Genomic DNA, 20,204 nt, shown 5'->3' on the forward strand with positions numbered 1-20,204 from the left:
AGTGACACAACAACAACACAGGTCATCTTAAAACTAGCCGACCTTTGCTCCATGAGGAAGTACATTGTGTCATACTTGTGCAGTGTCTTGTTCAGGCCCGCAGCACTCAAAGTTCTTAGCAGGCTCAAATTCCAAGTCCTTGTTCTTGTTCATATTGACCAAATGGCTACCAGCCAAGTGGGAACACAGGGATCTTGTCTCAAACTCCCACTGGCTGTTTGACAGTTGCTCTAAGATGGAAAACGCTCACTTTTTAAAAAGTCTGTGGATCGTTTGTGTGTTGTTGTGTCACTCTCCCAACAACACATCTTCACAAATGCTCTGAAGACGACCGAGTTGGAAAAATTGCTTGTCGAAAGGGCAAAGGCTGAAAACATGAATATAGGGAAAATATAAACTCCAGAGTCTATCTTTCTACACTCCCCCACTAGTCTATGCGTGGGTGGTTTTGCTCTGCATTTGAGTTGTGCGAAGAGACAGCTATGAGTCCACACCCACAGCCCAGCAACAATGAAAAACACGCAAACTTACAAACACTGACACCATTTTTGACACTATTAGGGAGCGTAAATGGAGATGGACTGGACACATCACATGCCAAGCCTTCAACTGGAACTCTGACAGTAAACACAAGAGAAGCCCCCCAGTTACAACATGGCGAAGAACCCTAGATTCAGAACTGAAGACCATTTGTATGTCCTGGGAAGAGAAAAAAAAAGATCAACCTGCATTGAGATTGATGGAAGGAAGTAGTATAGGCCCTAGGATCCCCATGGAACGAAGAGGACTGATGATGATGAAAATAACTAGTGGTCCTATTGCTCACCACATCCTGAGTGGGTCTTCCTTTCTAGTAAATGAACACTTCAGGGACAGTAAAGGATCATGGTTCCCCCTGACAGAAAAAAAAGGATTAGAAGTACAGTGTGATTATACCTTCTATTTACACATCATATACAATACAATTGTCCTGTAAGATAGGATCCATTCATTTTATGTAGTTGATCCCAATTATAACCAACTGAATACATTTAAATAAAACAGACATGCTATTCAACAGTAAAACAGTGTGGATCTGACCTGTTAGATGCCAAACTATGCAGCACACTGTCAAATGTATTAAATTGTACAACAATGACACCTCCTTCACTTTGTTTTGGTGAGTAAAAATAATACCATCACCTTCTTCATGCAGTACAATAGGAGCTGTGTCGAAACCCAGCAACATGGCATTCTTCACTTTCTGAAAATCTAGCCAGCATTGTGGTGAAATAGCTGATAGTAGTAAGGCTGTTGAGATAGCGGATTATTTTACTTATAAGGGGACCCATTCATAGTGTGTGTTGGACAGTGATTAATTGGGCCTAGCCTACCTGAAACACACCCAAGGCGAACAAACTAAAAGATTGGCTAAGGAAGTTAAAATTAATTTGTTTAAGATCCACTTACTGAAAGCACTCAAGAGGCCATGTAATAACATGTGGTTTAAACTTAACCGACATTCGACATGTCATGATCCAGAAAGCAACTATTCCCTCTGACCTGTTATGTCACAGATGCTATGAATAGACTCAAGCTATTTGTTTTATATCAAAAGGGCCAGTGTTGCTGAAGTTAGCTTATCTGCTAAAAGTAACACAGGAAGCCTATTTTTTATTTTATTTATTATTATTATTTTTTTACAGGGGATACATCGATATTATATCGCAATTGAATCACTGGTCTAGCCTACCTTGATTGGTGGACATTACTGTTAAAGTTTGGATAGACTCAATGTTTATTGAGAGAAATATTTATAACCTGCGAAGAAATTATGTGTAGCAGGTTAGTGTAGCATTCGTATGTCACACAAACAATGCAACTAATTCTTCAGAGAGAAAAAAAAGACAAATGTTCAAACGTGTTTTCCTCAACGATTGCGCCGCAGCCATGAACGCGCGACGCGCCCCCGTACTGAGCCGAATGGAAAAGTTACTGGGGGGAGAGTGAGTGAGAGCAGGATCCATCCTCGTCGCCATTACCGACTGGAATGAGAGGGGAGGGAGCCAGTCTCGGATTACATGCCAATATAGTTAAATAACAAGATAAAAACACTTTTTAAAGATTTCTTAGGAACTAACGTTTTTCGTGGTCACAGTATGCCAAGGATAATGTTTTAAAGCCGAATCCGTGGAAATAAAAGAAGACACTTGGAATGATATCTCTTTTCCGTAGTGTCGGGAGCTGGGAGCGACCATGTTAGGTAGGGGAATGTATTTGGAATGAACTGCTTTGACTTTCTTTATTGTCAGTGTAAGTGTTTTGGTGTATTTTTCTTTGACATGTTATAGAAGAACGAATCGAATCTTGCTGTTTTTCAGAAATAGTTAAATGGATGCAGTATCACTAGCCGCTGAAAGTGTATTGTTCGACTGCTGACTCCAATGTGGCATAATGTTGGCTAGCTTACTAGCTAGCTAACCAAGCACATATCTTTCTTTCCCCTGCATCAAGGCTGGGCGCGCGGCGATATGCATGATTTCGTAAAACATTTATCAAGGTCGGGAACGACCATAATTCAGCAGAGAATTGCACGAGAGTAGGTTTTCTTTTCACTACAGTGAAGTGTTGCCAGAAATCGACACTCTGCACTTGGCCAACTGGGTAGCTAACATACGTTAACTGAACATTAGGCTTCGTTGGTATGGAGATCTAGTTCAGTGGGTAACACTAACTGGATGACTTGCTAGCGAGCTAGCAAATAAGGTGCAGTCAGTGTGTCACATCAACTAAGATTACTATAGCGACGATTTGTGAATTGATGAGATGACAGCAGGCTGTATTACGTTAAATTCGGGTCTTGACTATTAGAATAGCAGTTAACGTCACCAGAAGATGAATGTTAGCATTTTCTTGCGGGACGAATCGTTTCTTCTAAATTACATTTTTGTAACTGAATGCCAATATGTATTGTTCATCTATTTACAGAACAACAGCTAACTTCAATGTTGGATGACCGCTGCATCGTCAAACGTTTACTGAATATCATAACGTTATAACATTAACACTACAACAGTGTGCAAGAGGAAAGTCTAACCTAAAGGGAAGGTTGAGCTTTGGCAATTCGCTCTAGCCAGTCTTAGCCAAGCCAGCCATCGCTGTAAACTCAAACGTGGGGTTTAGGTCATACATCCAAATATACCTTGTAATAATACGTTGTTTTGTGCAATTTACGTCGGCTGCTATGTAAGTCAGATAGCAATAGCAAGGAAACCCATCTTCATTTTCAGCATTCTGCTTTCACCTCTATTGAATTCCTCGTTCGGGGACGATGACTGGTGAGAGGCCAACGGGGTTGCATGCTTGATCAAAAGACAACAAAACACTGTGTAGTGACGGTTTTTATTTGTTATATTGTTTACCTTGTTCTCTCAATTAGGGTGGCAGTTGCTTTTCTCTTCATGTTTGCACATAGCAGTTCCTCTCCTTGCTGTCCAGTCTTAACTCAAGACCCTCTCCAGTTTTTCGCAATTCTCAAATTCAACGCAAAATCACCAATTTACCGCATTTTTTTCGCGACGCTGCACACAGACTTATTTACCGCATAACTTGCGCATAAAACTGCAGAAATAAGCCTGGATGTTAAATTGCAACTTATTTCCGCTTCTGGCCTCCTGATGGTGGTATTCGGTTATGCTCAGTCTGTTTCAAACACTGCCACTGACCCACTCGTTTGGTGTCAGGTATGTGATTGACGGCCGCGGTGAAGTTAGTTTAGTATTAGACATTCGTCTGATGTTCACGACATAGCTCGTCTATGACCATTATCTCATTAAAAGTTAAATGAACTACGTGTACACATTATGATGTTCTGTCTTGTATTCAGTTGTGAAATTGTAAATAGTGTTCGCGAACATTATATTAAACATTTATTGTGTTCTACTGTTTGTCTTGCACAGAGATGGCATTTCAAAATAAAAGACCGTTTCTAAATTCATGCATAGGCTTATTGAATGGTTATTTGCGTGAGTAGAATATCAGCGAAGCAATAATAACAGTACAGGATTATTCATGATTATCGTTCTGAATTATTAACAAGATTGTGTGATTTTGAAATTGCCTACAGTTCAGAGGTTTACACCCAGTCATGTTATTTACACTATTTCAAAAATATCCTGGTATGGATGAAATTACTTTATAAGTATGGATGTGAAAATTCTCAAAAATGTGTGGGGGGCACAAAAGCAAAAACATTATTCAAATATTAACAAACAAAACTGCTCAAATGTAATCCGTCCAATGTCTGTCACTTTTTATCTCTCATTAGTACTTTAAAAAAATGTTTTATTATATGTGCAGTTTAAGTGGGGGTTAAAGAATTTTTGCGCATTTTAAGAACACCACCACAAAATCTATCATTTTGATGGTAAAATTGCGTAATCCTTGGGGGGAGGGCTGATTTAACCGGTTTCAAGTTACTGTTGGAGAGCTAGCAATTACCTGCATGTCAGGTGAATTACAGAGACAGGGCAACCAAACCAGTAACAATAATATTTGTGAGCATGTCTTAGATATCCAGGCTGCATTGCTTTGCTTTTCTTAGATGTTTTAAAAGGAACTGTTTATCATAGATAAGGTCATTAGAGCACATGGTATGTTTAATTGTATGTTGAGGTCTTGTGGATTATATTGACTTCAAGCACGTTTTTCAATAGCCTACTCGTTTATTTAAGCACCATGTGCCCTTGTAGCCCCTGGGCCACCACCGTATTGCATCACTTTTTGATGCAGGACGAGGCGAGATGATGTAGCCTATTTAAAAATGTAAAAGTCATTAGTGTCTGATGCAACCTGTCCTTAGAGAGAAGAGAAGTGTCTATTTAAAGACACAATTCACAGATCCAGTCAAATTATTACACATGCAGCACAGGATGCAGAGCACTGAACCGAAACCTCTTTTTACTTAACAAGCAGGGTGTTTTGCCAAAGGTACTATTGTTTGACCTTTATGAAGATCTACATCTAATGGAATATGTTGAGTCTCAGTTTTGCATAGCTATGGACCTATGGTTGACATCACACACTGCCCTTTACAAGAATAGGCTTTACTAATCCACGTCTACTGAGGATGTCATTGGCAATTTTGATGATTTAACACCCATAACCTCTTCTAGCAGGTATTTGGGTGGCTGATGCAGATGTGATGGATTGCCTTGAAAAAAGGGCATCTGTCAAATGACAAACCGTTGTTCATGTGTTTTTCTTCCTTTCCTGTCAGCCTATTGCTAAGCAAAATTCATTTCTAGGTCACTGCTTCTCAAAGGCTGAAGTTGAAAGGCATTTTTACTGTGCACAAATTGGATGCAAACTGCATTGATACATCAAAATAGTAATTTCTTTTAATCGTTTCTCCTTAAAGGAGAAGTGACAGCACATTCGATTTTTTTAAAAAGAGGGTATTGCCTCTTCTAGATTTAGGCATCATAAATCACACAAACTGCTGACAATCTCCCTTGACAAGACTTGTGACTAATCCCTCTTAAACTGCTTTCTTGACCCAAGTTGGCACATTCTCAGTTGCTAATTTGCACCAGCTCAGAGAATGAGCTAACACATAATATGTTGTGCAAACAGTTTGCTTTATAAAATAATATCATTCGTTATTCTCCTGTTCAATTACTTTTTTGTCTTTATTCTGCAGGCAGGTGATAAAAGAGGGGGAGAAACAACTGCCCCACACGACAGGGGAGAGGGATCTGCCTTTTGATTCAGAGCCATGGAAACTGCACCTTAGCTGAACAAATGGAAGCGCATCTATACCCTGCAGGAAATCTTTGCTGAGACTGTTAAGGCAATGACAGGGGGAATATAATGGCCAAGAACAAGGAGGCCCGCCCCCCAACCTATGCTGTGAGCGTAGTTGGGCTGTCAGGGACGGAGAAGGAGAAAGGCAACTGTGGTGTGGGCAAGTCCTGCCTGTGTAACCGATATGTGCGCCCCAGCGCAGACGACTACTATTCAGAGCACACTTCTGTGTTGAGCACAATTGACTTTGGGGGACGTGTAGTAAACAATGACCACTTCCTGTATTGGGGGGAAGTGTTTCACCGAGGCGACGACTGCCTCGAGTGTAAAATACACATCATTGAACAGACGGAGTTCATTGACGATCAGACTTTCTTGCCTCACCGCAGCACAAACTTGCAGCCCTACACAAAGCGGGCTGCATCCTCGAAATTGCAGTCTGCCGAGAAGTTAATGTATATTTGCACAGACCAGCTGGGCCTAGAGCAGGACTTTGACCAAAAGCAGATGCCTGATGGGAAGCTGAACATGGATGGCTTTGTACTCTGCATTGATGTAAGCAAGGGATGCAATAGGAAATTTGATGACCAGATGAAATTTGTCAATAGTCTTTACTCACACATGGCGAAGACGAAAAAGCCCATCATTATTGCTGCAACAAAATGTGACGAGTGTGTAGAGCAATATCTGCGGGACCTTCAGTCGTTTGCGGCAAACAAAAAGAATCTTTTGGTGGTCGAGACATCCGCTCGGTCGTCTGTGAACGTTGACCTCTGTTTTAACGCTCTGATTCAGCAGATGGACAAAACACGGGGGAAACCCAAAATCATCCCATATTTGGAGGCGTACAAAGTCCAGAGGCAGTCAGTTGCCACAGTGACAGACAAGTTTGAAAAGCTTATAGTGTCAACAGTTCGCGATTATCATACTACCTGGAAGGCAGTTAGCAACTCGTTGAAAAGCCAGCCCGACTATGAGGAATACATCAACTTGGAAGGCTCGAGAAAGGCCAGGAACACATTTTCCAAGCACATTGAACAGCTCAAGCAAGAACATATCAAGAGGAGGAGAGAGGATTATCTCTCTAGCCTGCCAAAAATTCTTAATAACCTGCTAAATAACCTTGATGAAATTGAAGGTCTGAGCTGGTCAGAGTCACAGAGTCTCATGAGAACACGTCCTGAATTCCAGTACTGGTTTGTTGTGCTGGAGCATGGCCCCTGGGATGAGACGGACCACATAGACAAAACTGACAGGAGGGTGCCTTTTGATATCCTCAAAACAGGAGAAGCAGAGAGGATATATCAAAACCATGTCCAGCATTTGATCTCTGAGAGGAGGCGGATCGAGATGAAGGAGAGGTTCAAGTGGACCCTGGAGCGGGTGCACTTCATCAGCCCAGGGCAGCCATGGGACGAGGTCATGTGTTTTGTCATGGAGGATGAGGCTTACAAGTATATCAGTGAATCTGATCGCAGAGATGTTTACAGCCGCCACCAGCAGGAAATAGTTGAAAGGGCCAAAGAGGAGTTTCAGGAAATGCTTTTTGAGCACGCAGAGCTATTTTATGACCTGGATTTAAATGCCACCCCAAGCTGTGACAAAATGAGCGAGATCCACACTGTACTTAACGAGGAACCCAGATACAGAGCCCTACAAAAACTTGCCCCAGATAGAGAGTCATTGTTGCTGAAGCACATTGGCTTTGTCTATCACCCCACTAAGGAGACTTGTGGTCAAGGCTGTGTGGATCTGAAAGTTGAGCAGGTCCTCGCAAACAGACTTGTTCAGCTGGACCACGGCCGCTCCAACCTCTACTACAGTGCCAACTTTGATAAGATTAATTTGTGTCTCGTGGGAAGGGATGGGCTCGCTCAAGAGCTGGCAAATGAAATCAGAGCGCAGTCAACAGATGATGAGTACACTCTAGATGGTAAGATCTATGAGCTAGACCTCATGCCTGTTGATGGGAACTCATTGCTTTTGAGCCATCCCTGGGCACCAACCTTCAAACCTCATGGGTGTTTCTGTGTCTTCAGCTCCATCGAGTCGCTGAATTTTATTGGTGACTGCATTAGCCGAATCAGGGCAGAGCTTGCACATAGCCGGAGAGACCGATCTGCCCATCCAATGCCATTCATTTTAATCCTGGCAAATCAGAGAGACAGTGTTTGCAAGAATATGCCCATCTTGAGGCATCAGGGCCAACAGCTAGCCAATAAGCTACAGTGCACCTTCATAGATATACCCTCTGGTACCTTTCCGAGGAAATTCAACGAGTCCCAGATTAAACAGGCTCTCAGAAGTGTTCTGGATGGACTAAAGCACAACTTTGATGTGAGTACCATGCCCTCCATCAAAGATCTGTCTGAGACCGATCTGCGGATCGTCATGTGTGCCATGTGTGGAGATCCATTCAGTGTGGATCTCATCCTCTCGCCTTTCTTGGATTCTCATTCCTGCAGTGCTGGTCAACCTGGTCAGAGCAACACCTTAATCCTAGACAAAATCATTGGCGACAGTCGCAGGCGAATACAAGTCACTGTTCTCTCATACCACTCCTCCATTGGCATTCGGAAGGATGAACTGGTCCATGGGTACATTCTCGTCTACTCTGCCAGGCGGAAGGCCTCAATGGCAATGCTTAGAGCATTTTTGGCCGAGGTCCAGGATGTCATCCCAGTCCAAATGGTGGCTATCACAGATAGCCAGGCTGACTTTTTTGAGAATGATGCCATCAAAGAGCTGATGACTGAGGGTGAGCATATTGCCACTGAGATCACAGCAAAGTTCACAGCACTGTACTCCCTGTCCCAGTACCACCGACAGACAGAGGTTTTCACACCATTTTTCAACGAGGTGCTTGAAAAGAAAACCGGCATTGAGAGCTCATTTATGTTTGACAGTAGCAGGGACGGAACAGGTGCGAGTGAAGACTTCTTTCCCCAATCGCCCCACAGCCACTCACCTGCCTACAACTACTATCCTGACTCGGAGGATGACGCAGAAGGACCCCCGCCTTACAGCCCCATTGGGGATGACGTTCAGCTTTTGCCCACTCCCAGCGAACGCAACAAGTGCAGGATAGACCTAGAGGGGAATGAGTACCCTATCCACAGCACACCTATGGGTGACCATGAGCGCAACCACAAAGTGCCTCCCCCTGTAAGACCCAAGCCTGTCCTTCCTAAGCCCAGTGTCAAGAAGCTCGACCCAAATCTGCTCAAGACCATCGAGGCTGGCATGAGGAACACCCACAGGAGAGGAATACGAGGCCCCACTGGACATGGCGATGATCTTGAAGCCTCTGACAACTACGCTGAACCGGCTGATACTCTCAAGTCAAAAGGGTTCAATGATGACATCTATGCTGTGCCAGAGGACGCCCATAGTCGGATTGTCAAGATGCGCAATTCATTTGGTGGGCTCCACGTTCTACATGGAGAAGAAGAGAACGGCTTTGACCGCTTATCTAAGGCCCAGGCTGGCAGGAGGCCCTCCAAGTACAAACATCGGTCCAAGATACTCTTCAGCAAGACAAAAGCCTACCAGAGGCGCGTCCAACTAGACATCAGTGATGATGAGTCGGGGCCTGCTCACAGGAAGAGGAAGGGGGGGAGGGGAAATCGGGGTAGCGAGGAGGACCCCTTACTCTCCCCAGTGGACCCCTGGAAGGGAGGAATAGACAACCCGGCCATCACTTCTGACCCTGAGCAGGATGACAAGAAGATGAGGAAGAAGAAGACACAAAAGGCATCGAAGGAAAAAAAGGTGCGTCATTAGATTTGATCTTGTTTTGTCTTGTTTGATTGAGAGTGATGGCAGTGATTCTCACAGTAGTATATTGTCTGTGTTTGTGTGGTATGTTTGTGTAAAATGCTTTATTAAAAACAGATCTTTGCTGGTATACTGATAAAAGGGCAATGATAACCACTTATCCACTGAATGTATTGCTTTTATGCAGTCCAAAGTAATCAATACATATAGCATAGGGATGGTAAAAGCCACTGTCTCTGTGTTGTTAAAGTAGTAAGAGGGAATTTATTCAGTTCAGGAATTTTGGGTATCCCACAGTGCACTTTTGACTGCATCAGGCCAGATGCTGAAGGGAGTTGGTGGCAGCTTCCCAGGGAATTGCGGAAATGTGTTTCATTCTTCATGTTCCTTCCTTTCTCCTCTCTCTCTTTATATCTCTCCCTCTCTCCCCTCTCTCTCTCTCTCCAGTAGAGACAAGTTTCATAGGTTGCTAATATTACCAACATTTTGTTTAATCATTCACTATGTGAGTAATTTAATCATTATTGCTTTGTTATTCTCTCCACAGGATTTATAACTTAATACTGCAAGGTCTAGTTGCAACATCTTTATTGAAAAGTTTGACAAGATTCAGAGAGGAATTCTTATTGAATAGAAAACAGAAAAAAATGCTCTATTCTTTTGTTATTGTAGACAGATAAACTCAGTTGAGGCCGAAATAGAATTGCTCTTTCAACTGACCTCCATGTCTCTCCATGTCTCTTATGTTCCCTCTGCACAGACAAAAATAAAGCAATCCAAGCCTCTTTACCCACCAACACGGAGGAACTGGGAAAGCCACTATTTCGGTGTACCCTTGCCGAATCTGGTCATGCCAGATCGGCCTATCCCCTTATTCATTGAAAAATGTGTGGACTACATTGAACGCACTGGTAGGTCTCTCAGCTTTTACCCTTAGTTTTTCTTTCTGTTACTGGCAAAGTGTTTTACTGCATGGGTGGTTGACCATCAACTTCACATGGATTGCTAGTTGTTGATTGTTATTCTCGCGTGGATCGATTGCCTGATGTGGCTGTCCTGGCGCATGGAGGCAAAGCTGTGCTATAATTAAATGATGGCAGGAGCACCTCCCTTCAGAAGCGCTGTCAACCAGCCATAGATGCGAGCCGTTAGGTGAGTTGCAGAATGGCAAAGTCTAATCATTGCGTGCCCAATGCAAATCAGCGGCAAAGGGTGTCATTCTGGAAGAGTCTGTTGTTTCTTTAATGCCAGCGAGGCCTTTCATCCCCCCCCCCCCCCCTCCTCTTTCTATCCTTTTTGTTTACTTTCGAAAAGCTAAGCAAGCCATATGTCTTGAGGCCTTAAATAGGATTTTACTTGGCTTTGTGCTGTTGGAACAAAAAGGAGGATTAATGCGCACTCTCTCTCCGTTAACCAACTGACTACTGGGGTTTTACAGCATGGTAGCAAGCGCCTAATAACAACCCTTAACAGAGGAAAGGGGTTGATCCACTGGATCTGGTTTTCTGTGTGGTTCATTCAAGCAAGTGACAACAATGAGTCAGATTTTTGCAGCTGGTTGCGTGTTTATTTATTTTTTATTTAAATGTTGACTCAGTGTTTGCCCTTAAGATGATATCATCGAGGAAGACAGGGTGGCATCTGGCATGTCCACATTAACCTTCGTTATCTGAAATCAGCCTTTACGTAGAGGTTCGCGCTCTTGTTATCCCAGTCCCAGTTTAGTTCATGCAGGGTGAAGAGACATGGAGAGCAGCCGAAGTAAGAAAAAAAAAACACCACTGCTAAAACCTGCCTTTGGCTTCAGGCTCTTTCTAGTGTGTGCTCTATGAGCCTGAGAGTTGGAAGGTGGAAGTAAAGCATATTGTCTTTGCTTGTTGTAAAGAAGGTCATGTCGTAAGCACATTTTCTAGTTTCACTGCAGCTTGCAGACAGGGGGAAAAAAACCTTTTCACTTAAACCTCAGCACTGTATCAAAGAAACATTCTCTCATTTACGTAGCTTATAAGATTATTATTTGTTCCTTGAAACCCTTGGGGATCTGAAGTTCAGAAATCCTTTCATGTTTGTTAGTTCTGTCTCTCTCTGTTTTTTAGATTGCTATTTTTGTAGTCTTGTATAATATGAAGTGGCGATAATTGCAATCCTTCGTATCTCTGAGTGACTGTTCAAACATGGAGTGTTTTCCAGTTAGCACCAACCAGCAGGGTATTCATGAGATGTGTTTCAGTTGAAGTGTTTCCCTAAAAGCCGTCAAGGGCCTATCCTCTCTCTTGTGTGTGTGTGTGTGGTGTTTTTAGAGAGAAGAATTACTCTGACTTGCATAACCAATCAGAGTTACCATAGAAAGCTTTTATTTTCTGAAGGGTTTGCTTTGCAGGCTAAAATGGAACACAGCGCTGCTGAAAAGCCTCAATTCAAGGCACAGCATGGCTCCTCTGACACACTTTTTTAACCCAGTGGCCATTTCGGTGCTTTCCCTTGGCAGATGCTTGTTTGGGTGGACCGTGCCCTCTCACGTGGTGCCTAAGGGTTTGTCCCAACTGAAACACCCAGCTGCCCTCCTGGCACCCCTCTGCTCAGGGGCAGTTTTCTGCAAGGCATAATCCAGACACCCCTGCCAGAATTGTAACCCATTAGGCTGCTCGAGGGGCAAATCTCCAGATGCTCTTGAAATGCTCATACTTAATCAAGTATTTCATTATGCGTTTCCTGTCCCTGAAATGAATTGTGCTGCAACCGGAGAGGGAGAACAGAGGGCTGAGAGGAGGGGGTAGTGGGGGAAGAGGAGGAGGAGGAGGTGGGGAGTTTCTGGTCCGGCATGTCAATTGATTAAATGGATTTTGATGTTGATGCATTTGAGAAAATCTCATTGGCTATTATTTTGCGAGCACTCAGCCTAATGTGGGCAGGCAGGGTTTGTTTTAGCACACTTGAGGCAGCTGGGGTATGTCTGTTATTCTGATTGGTTGTTAACTCTTACCCAATGTGGAGTGGAGACGCATGCTGTCCACACCATTGTTATTTGCCTAATGTTTAATTCCATTTCATAAATTCTCGTCCCCCCGCCCCAGTCTGCCTGTCGGTGATAGATCAGTGTAATGATCTCAGGCACATTATTTAGCCTACCCTACCTCTGATCTCTCACTTGTGTGGCAATGACCTCACACTGAGCAAGTGGCACCTGGTTGAAAGAAGAGAAGGCATTTTTAGCCATCCGTGCAATCCAGACCTGATTGCTCCCCCCCCCCCCCACACACACACCACACCCCACCCTTCGGCCTCCTCTAATCGCTTCAGTGTCGTCATTGTGACCTGCTGGCGTTAAACTACTGCCGTGTGAGGGCATGCTGTTTAATGAAAAACGTTTCAGCCATGTATGGCAGTGTGTGTATCAATATCCCGTCACGTCCAGTCTGTCTTATTGAGCCATGTTTGCCTCAAGATCAGAGGTCAACTTCTATATCAGGATGTAGGTCAGGACAAGAGCGAAGAGAAAGACTGTGCGGAGGTCGGCAGACGTGAGGTGGTGTTGGTACGGCAAACGGCAGAAGCATGGGTTGGTACGGGTGCTGGGCACGGGAGGTGGTTGTGCGGTGGCTGTGCGTAGGAATGCCCGTGGTTACGTGTGGAAGTAGTTAGCGGTGGTAGTAGGCCATGCAGTCTGGAAGTGAGGTAATGCAATGCCAGCAGAGCGGAATGCGGTGATCACACGCAGCGCGTCTGCGGCAAAGGGTGTTTGAAGGCTTTTTTCCTCTGGTATGTGTGTGTGTGCTTTATTTTGTGCGTGTGTATGTGTGTGCTTTTTTTTTGTGTGTGGGTGACAGGGAGCTCTTTTTCTGATTTCTTGTATCCTCAGGGCTTGTGTGTGTGTGTGTGTGTGTGTGTGTGAGCGAAAGAGAGAGAGTGTAAGCAACATGTGTGTTTTGTATGTGTAATGCCTTACAAGAGCAGAGAGAGAGACTTTTTAAGAAATTAGAGATGGGGAGAGGGGGATGGTATGTGTATGTGTGTGTGTGTGTGTGTGTGTGTGTGTAAGGGCATTTTGAAAACGAGACTGAAAGAGAGAGGGAGAGGGTGGGAGGGGAGAGCTGCAAACATTGAGCAGCTTGATGCTCTGTGACAGTGATGGATTGTTTGGGTCCAGTGTTTTGGGGGCTAGCTGCCTGATGCCTGAGAGACTGTGGCCAGTCCCCATGCGGCCCACAGAACACACTGGCCCAGCCCTGGGTCATGGATCCACTTCAGTCTGAATGGGATACACACACTCACACTCACTAAAAGGAGAGAACACATTAGTCCTGTCCTAGCTACTTTACACTGGCTTCCTGTTACCTTTAGAATTGACTTTAAGGTCCTCCTCCTCACATACAAAGCTCTAAATGGACAAGGACCTAGCTACATTGCTAACTCTCTTACTAACTACACACCAGCTAGAACACTGCGATCATCAGATACAGGTCTGTTACAGGTCACCAGAAGCAGTCATAAGAAGATTGGTGATGCAGCCTTTGTCAACTACGCCCCAAAATTATGGAACACATTACCCGTTAATATTAGGGAAGCAAACACGCTAGACACCTTTAAAAGGCAGCTTAAAACCTATCTTTTTACCAAAGCATTTTATTAATTTTATCTGGCGCTTTTTATTTCTCTGTAACTTGCACTATTTTTACTAGTTCTCTTTGAAATAGTTTTAAGGGTTTTATGACTTTTATTACTTTTACTATTTCTCTGTAAAACAGTTTTGAGGGTACCATGGCACTGTCGGAAACCATATTGTGGCTCAATATATCACATATTATTCTCAGAGATATTTCCATAACAAATGTTCTAGTCCCCTAGGTGCAGTCACCTTCCTTAAGCCTGTAAAAGAGAGCTAGTGTCTCTCCCGAAGCCCTGAAGTGCGTTCGGTGGAAGAAGACGAAGAGGCCTCTGAAGGAAGGGTATAGAAGGAAGGGTGGCCTTTGGGCGGGGAAACATAGCTAGGGAAAATATTTAACAGGGTAGGGCGGAATCTATGGAGCAGCACTATGGTTTCGACTTCGCTAAATACCAGGCAGAAGGGTTTTATTACTTTTATTATGATTTTAATATTTTAAGCCTATCGGAACATCAGGTTCTGATACGATGTTGACCATTATTTTATTGCTCCTGCTGCTTGCTCTTATTGATTTTATGTAAAGCACTCTGAATTGCAACTCTTGTACGAAATGTGCTATATAGATAAAGTCTTACTTACTTACTTACTTACTTACTTACTTACTTACTCACAGAACAACACACATAGTCGCTCACACACACACACACACACACACACACACTCTCACACGCTCACAGAACAACACACATAGTCGCTCACATACATACATACATACATACAAACACACACACAGACACACACACACACTCAGTAACTCACAGCCACTCAGAGAGACACACACACACACACACACACACACACACACACACACACACACAGACACACACACACAGACAGTCACTCAGCCATTCACACACATGCACAGATCCACACAACAATCACCCATACAGACCCACTATAGCTGTGTGACACAGAATAAAAAAACCTTGCAGGCTTGGCAAATGTTAGTCTCAACCAGGATCGGCAGACCTCCAAAAGAACTGTGTAGCTTACTTGTTCTGTGAGTGAGTGGGAACAATTTTTTATTTCACAGAATTGGTTCAGATCATTTCAGAGTAATTCAGACCAGTTTTCTCTCAAGGTTTGTGGCACTCTATGGTACTGCTTTCGCCTCAGCACAAGTTGCACTTCCTCCTTTATCTCCACTTCATTAGTAGTTTCTGTTCCTTAAGAAAAGAACTTACTTCCCGATGTCCCCCACTTTGCATGCAGAGATACAGTTTGCCACAGGCCTGTGTCACTGTAGCATTGGGTTTCAGTAGCCTGGCTCCGTCCGCCTACTGCTTGCAGCTCAGTTTTCGCTGTGATTATTCTAAGAGAACTCTGTTCGCTATATCATTTGATGATGGGTATCCTGAGTGGCCTTCAGGTAGCGATCAGTGAAGTTGTGTTGAAGGAAAGCGTTTGTTTGAAATGTAGTTCCATCATTGATGACACTGCTAAAGCTAGACGAAGCAGTACCAACCGATTGAAGGTATTGAAGAATTTCAAGGGCAAGGGCAAAGACATTGTTCATTTACTGCCATTGGGATTTGGGGGGTTTCGGGGAAAGGCTAATATATCGGTGGTGAAGTATAGCAGACCCATAGTGGTCTATGCCTATTGGTTTAAGGCTGGTCCAGTGGTTTCACAATTAACCTGAAGTCTATGCCCATTAGGATCCAATGACTAGGATCAATCCTCCATGGAGCGTGGCCAGACCCTATCTATTCATGAAATGAGTTAGGGTTAGGGTTAAGCTTGTGCAACCTAAATTCCCAGATCATTCTTCAAATGTTTGTATACTGTCTACTTCACTCTAAGCTGTGCTTATGTCTGCTCTGGTGTATTACTAGAACTGAAACTGAGAGGTTTCAATGGTGTCTGTCATTTCTACTTTCAGTGGTGTCTGCTGAGGCTTGGTTTAAAGTCTCTGCCAAAAATGAATGTGTCTGATATCCCTGACATAGGTCATACAAAGGTCATAATTGTTGGTTATGGTTTTATGGTTTTGATCCCCCACGACATGATACTAGCTGGCTCTCTGTTGTGATCGGTGGAGATGGTGTTGGTGGCTGGCATAGGGCTACATGGCTGTTAGAAATGATTGGCAATCTGTATTGACTGAGGGATGCTTGGTGGACATGACAGAGTTGGGACGATGGCAGGGCTGTGATGGCTAGAGATAGTTTCCTGTGGCTGGCTTTGTAGTGAGAGATTTATCCAAATGCTCAAGGCTTCACTGTGATTGGTGGAGAGCTGAATGCCTGTGACCGGGCCACCATTGGAAGAGACTGACTGTGCTTGCCCATGTCTGCGTGATGATTGGCGGAGATGACTGTGGTTGCCCATGGCTGCGTCTGAGCATCGGGTGGCTCCATTTAGCTGGCCCTTTGAAACAACCCCCCTGTGTAAAGCTCCCCTCAGAGAAAAAGCTCCATCAAGGCTCTTTTTTTTTTTTACCCCTTTCATTCTTTTTCTCCCACCCCCTTTCTACCAACACACAACCCTCTACCCTGGATTGTGGAACCCTCAGGACGCGATCATGCACTGATGTATTTTTCCCCCCACTCTATTTTCTCTTTTCTCTTTCTCTCTCTCTCTCTCTCTCTCTGTCCCCCTGCACCAGCTCGTCTTTCCTCATGCTGGTCTAAACATGCTGCATGCGGTCACATATGCATGCTCATTCTCTCTTTTTCTCTCCATCTCGCTATTTCTTCCCCCTCCATTTTGTTACTGTATGAGCTGGTGGCTTCGTAGTGGCTGCCACCGATATGGCGATGGCGGTGTAGTGAAGACAAAATGGTTTGCATGGGAGTTTGTTAATTGAACGCGATTGCTCATTTAGCTGCAGCTTTCATGGTCCTTTGATCTGGCATAAGGAGTGTCCTGTGCCCCACACCCACCTCTCTCTCTCTCTCTCTCTCTCTCTCGCTCCCCCCCCCCTCTCCTGTCCTTCTTCCAGTATCTTTTCTGCTGTTTGCTGCTATTACTGTAGGTGGCACAGCACGCTTTATCGGCCCTCAACACGTAGCCAATCGTTAATGAGTGTTATTAGTCCAGCCCCTCCAGTGGACGTGCTGATGTGGGAGGTTCATTACTGGTGGAGAGATCCGAGGCCTGATGGGACAGGACAGGAGGGGAAGTGTGCAGAGTTCACTTGCTGTTTAACATCCAGGGATTGAGAGCAGTGCTCGGGACCAGGGAGGACTGAGAGAGAAGGTTTCCCAGACCCCAAGCCTCTAGTTGGCCACTGGAGGGGTTTGAGAGGTGTGTGTGTGTGTGTGTGTGTGTGTGTGTGTGTGTGTGTGTGTGTGTGTGTGTGTGTGTGTGTGTGGAGGTTGATGTGACTGCTCAGATGTGAATGCTGTTGACAAAAGCATCTTTAGTAGTACCTCGTGGTCCCTCTAAGTGGTTGTTTAGAATGGCATTTTGGATAGTTTGGCAGATTTTGTTGCACTACTTTGTAATAGAGTGAACTTTTTGGCCTACCAGCCCAAGTGACTGGTAATTGAAAAAAAAAAAAATGTATCTGCTAAGATAACATACATAAAATAATTTGTGTCAGTAGTAGGCCTATACTACCTTCATGTGGTACTTTTCATTTAATTGTTCACCACATGTAGATTGGATTTAAGAAATTAGACAAGTTGTACTTTCAGTATGGATGTTTCTTATTAGAGTGAAATAATGTTTTTATTTTATAAACAAACGATCACCAAATCAATTGAGTGGCAGGGCAACTTCTCTAAGCCTTGACTTTCATAATGTACATGCTTCCTCTTCTCAGTAAACTTTCAATATGCATGGACTAAGAAAGGGACTTTTATTTCGAAGTGCTGTCTCCATGCAAGACAAACGGTGGAATAGCTGAATGCCACAACAATAGGCAATTCAATATGCCTTAAGTTGTTTACAATTGTACCAATGAATACGCTTAACATAATGTGCAATAAGTTAATTCAACTGTCAATTAGACAATCGTTATCGGTCCAGCTATGTTGTGAGAGCCCTTGTCCAGTGAATGTCCTATATCAACATCACCGCAGTCGTCAATCCATGTCATCGTGTATGGCAGCCTGTGCATAACTTTGTACAACCATCAGGAGGCCAGAAGAAGTAGAATTTAACATCAAGGCTTGTTTTCTGCAAGTTTATGTGCAAATTATACAGTAAATAAACAGAGTATGCAGCAATTCTGCGATTGCGGAATCACAAAAAACTCTTGTGGGACTGTTATGCTATGTGTGACACCTCCCTCCCCCTCCCCCTGGCACGTAGATATGGCAAACCATTTTAACAGGATCAGATGGAAGAGACGGGCAACTTAAGTATTTTTGAAAGATGGACAACCATATTTTACACAGCAGAGTGGCCAGAGTGGCAGGGTGACCACCATCATTACCTACACACATTGACACTTGGCTGCTGCTAATTTTGCGCCCTGCCTTTGACTATATAAGAAATGACAATATAAGATGTGGTTACTGATTTCTTTCCCAGATTCTGTCATTACGGTCTGTGTTTGGGCTTGGGTTTTGGGAATGGGGGTGGGTGTGGGGGGTGGGGGTTCACGAGGAGCTTAAAAATGTGTTGTATCAACGCCAGTGCCCCCCGCTCAAAACTCCCAAACTCGCTGCAGACCCTCAGTTTGGCCTAGGTAAACAGGGACGGCTGTCTGAGTTAGTTTTATGCGCTGGTCCTGGAAACTGTCAGCGTGTTTTAAGGGCTCGTTCATTTTACAGGTTGCGTAATGACCCCGAGGGAGGCGCAGGCCACCTCTCCCACCTGTAGTTAATCAGGTCTTTCTTTCTCTTTCTTTCTCCCGGTCTCTCTCACTCTCCCCCTCCCTCACTTACTCCCATTCCTGCTCCATCATCTGTACCTGACTCCCCCCACCCCCTCCCCTACTGCGCCCGAGCCCCAGTCAGAGTGTCTCCTGGTTCAGCATGAAGAAATATCAGGTCATTTTAGTCAAAATGCCGTCCCCGCACTCACTCATCCCCCACCCCCCCCTCCACCAGCGCCAGCAGCACCCCAGCGCCCTGCGGCATTAAAACTGCCTTTTGTTCCTGAAAGGGGGCCAGGGCTTCCAACGCACAGTAACCGAGATGGGCTTCAACCGAGCAGAACGGCAGCATGAACGTAATGGAAAGCACATGGGGCTGAGTGCGTTTGCACCAGCTTACCTGCCAGAGTAGACCCCCACCTCCTACAAACACACACACACAGCTACATACACATAAATATGCGCACACGGAGGTTACACACATACAGACATACGTGTGTGCATGCATATACACACACACACATGCAACACAATACAATTGTTCTCCTGCATTCGCAGGCACACACCACTCTGGCGTTCTCTCAGAAGTGCACACATCAATCTCCTCCCAAATTGGTGGCTCTCTGCTGAGCTCTTGAACTGATGTGGCGGTATACGCGCATGCGTCTAGGACTCCCACCTCTTTAGAGCGCCTAAATTAACCTCCAACACTGATAGGCCGCAGACAGAAACGAGAACACAGAGAGAGAGCAGCAGGGGTGAGGAGAAAAAGGGAGTGGAAAAGAGAAGAAAGTGGAAGAGGAAACGAAAGGAACAAGATGAGCAAGAGAGTGAACTATGGGTGGGGGAGCACACACACACACACACGCATTTACACACAAAAGCATCTCAAGGGAGGCGGCAGCCACGATGAGCTTTTCAAAGTGACTTTATGGAAATGCATCAGTCAGCTTTTTGAGTTTTCCTCTCTCTGACTGTCTCACTCTGTGCCTCCAGCGTGGGATGGGAGTGTGGGGGCCTCGCACTGCTTAGCATTCCCCTCGGCTTAATGCACTCACACACACAGACGCGCACACACACACACACGCACACGCACACACGCACAGACACACCCTGAATGGCCAGTGATTACCATGCCTGAGCCCCCAACCAACGTGCTAGCCTCAATGTCAAGCCTAGCAGTGTGGCTCACAGAGAGTCAGGGACGGATGC

General features: G+C 44.6%; 1 protein-coding gene across 2 annotated transcripts in view; it reads left to right on the forward strand.

Moving 5' to 3' along the window:
• Positions 1 to 2,052: 2,052 nt before the first annotated feature.
• Positions 2,053 to 20,204, forward strand: part of arhgap5 (Rho GTPase activating protein 5) — a 38,085-nt gene continuing 19,933 nt past the window's right edge. For both annotated transcript variants that reach the window (XR_013968875.1, XM_080850388.1), the window contains exons 1-3: positions 2,053 to 2,242; positions 5,681 to 9,555; positions 10,322 to 10,472. Coding sequence is in view for 1 of the 2 variants with exons in the window: in XM_080850388.1 (XP_080706514.1) it covers positions 5,851 to 9,555; positions 10,322 to 10,472 (3,856 nt within the window). In the remaining variant the exon portion in view is untranslated. The remainder of the gene's footprint in view (positions 2,243 to 5,680; positions 9,556 to 10,321; positions 10,473 to 20,204) is intronic.

The sequence above is a fragment of the Sprattus sprattus genome (assembly GCF_963457725.1).
Source record: "Sprattus sprattus genome assembly, chromosome: 13".
NCBI classification, from domain to species: Eukaryota; Metazoa; Chordata; class Actinopteri; order Clupeiformes; family Clupeidae; genus Sprattus; species Sprattus sprattus.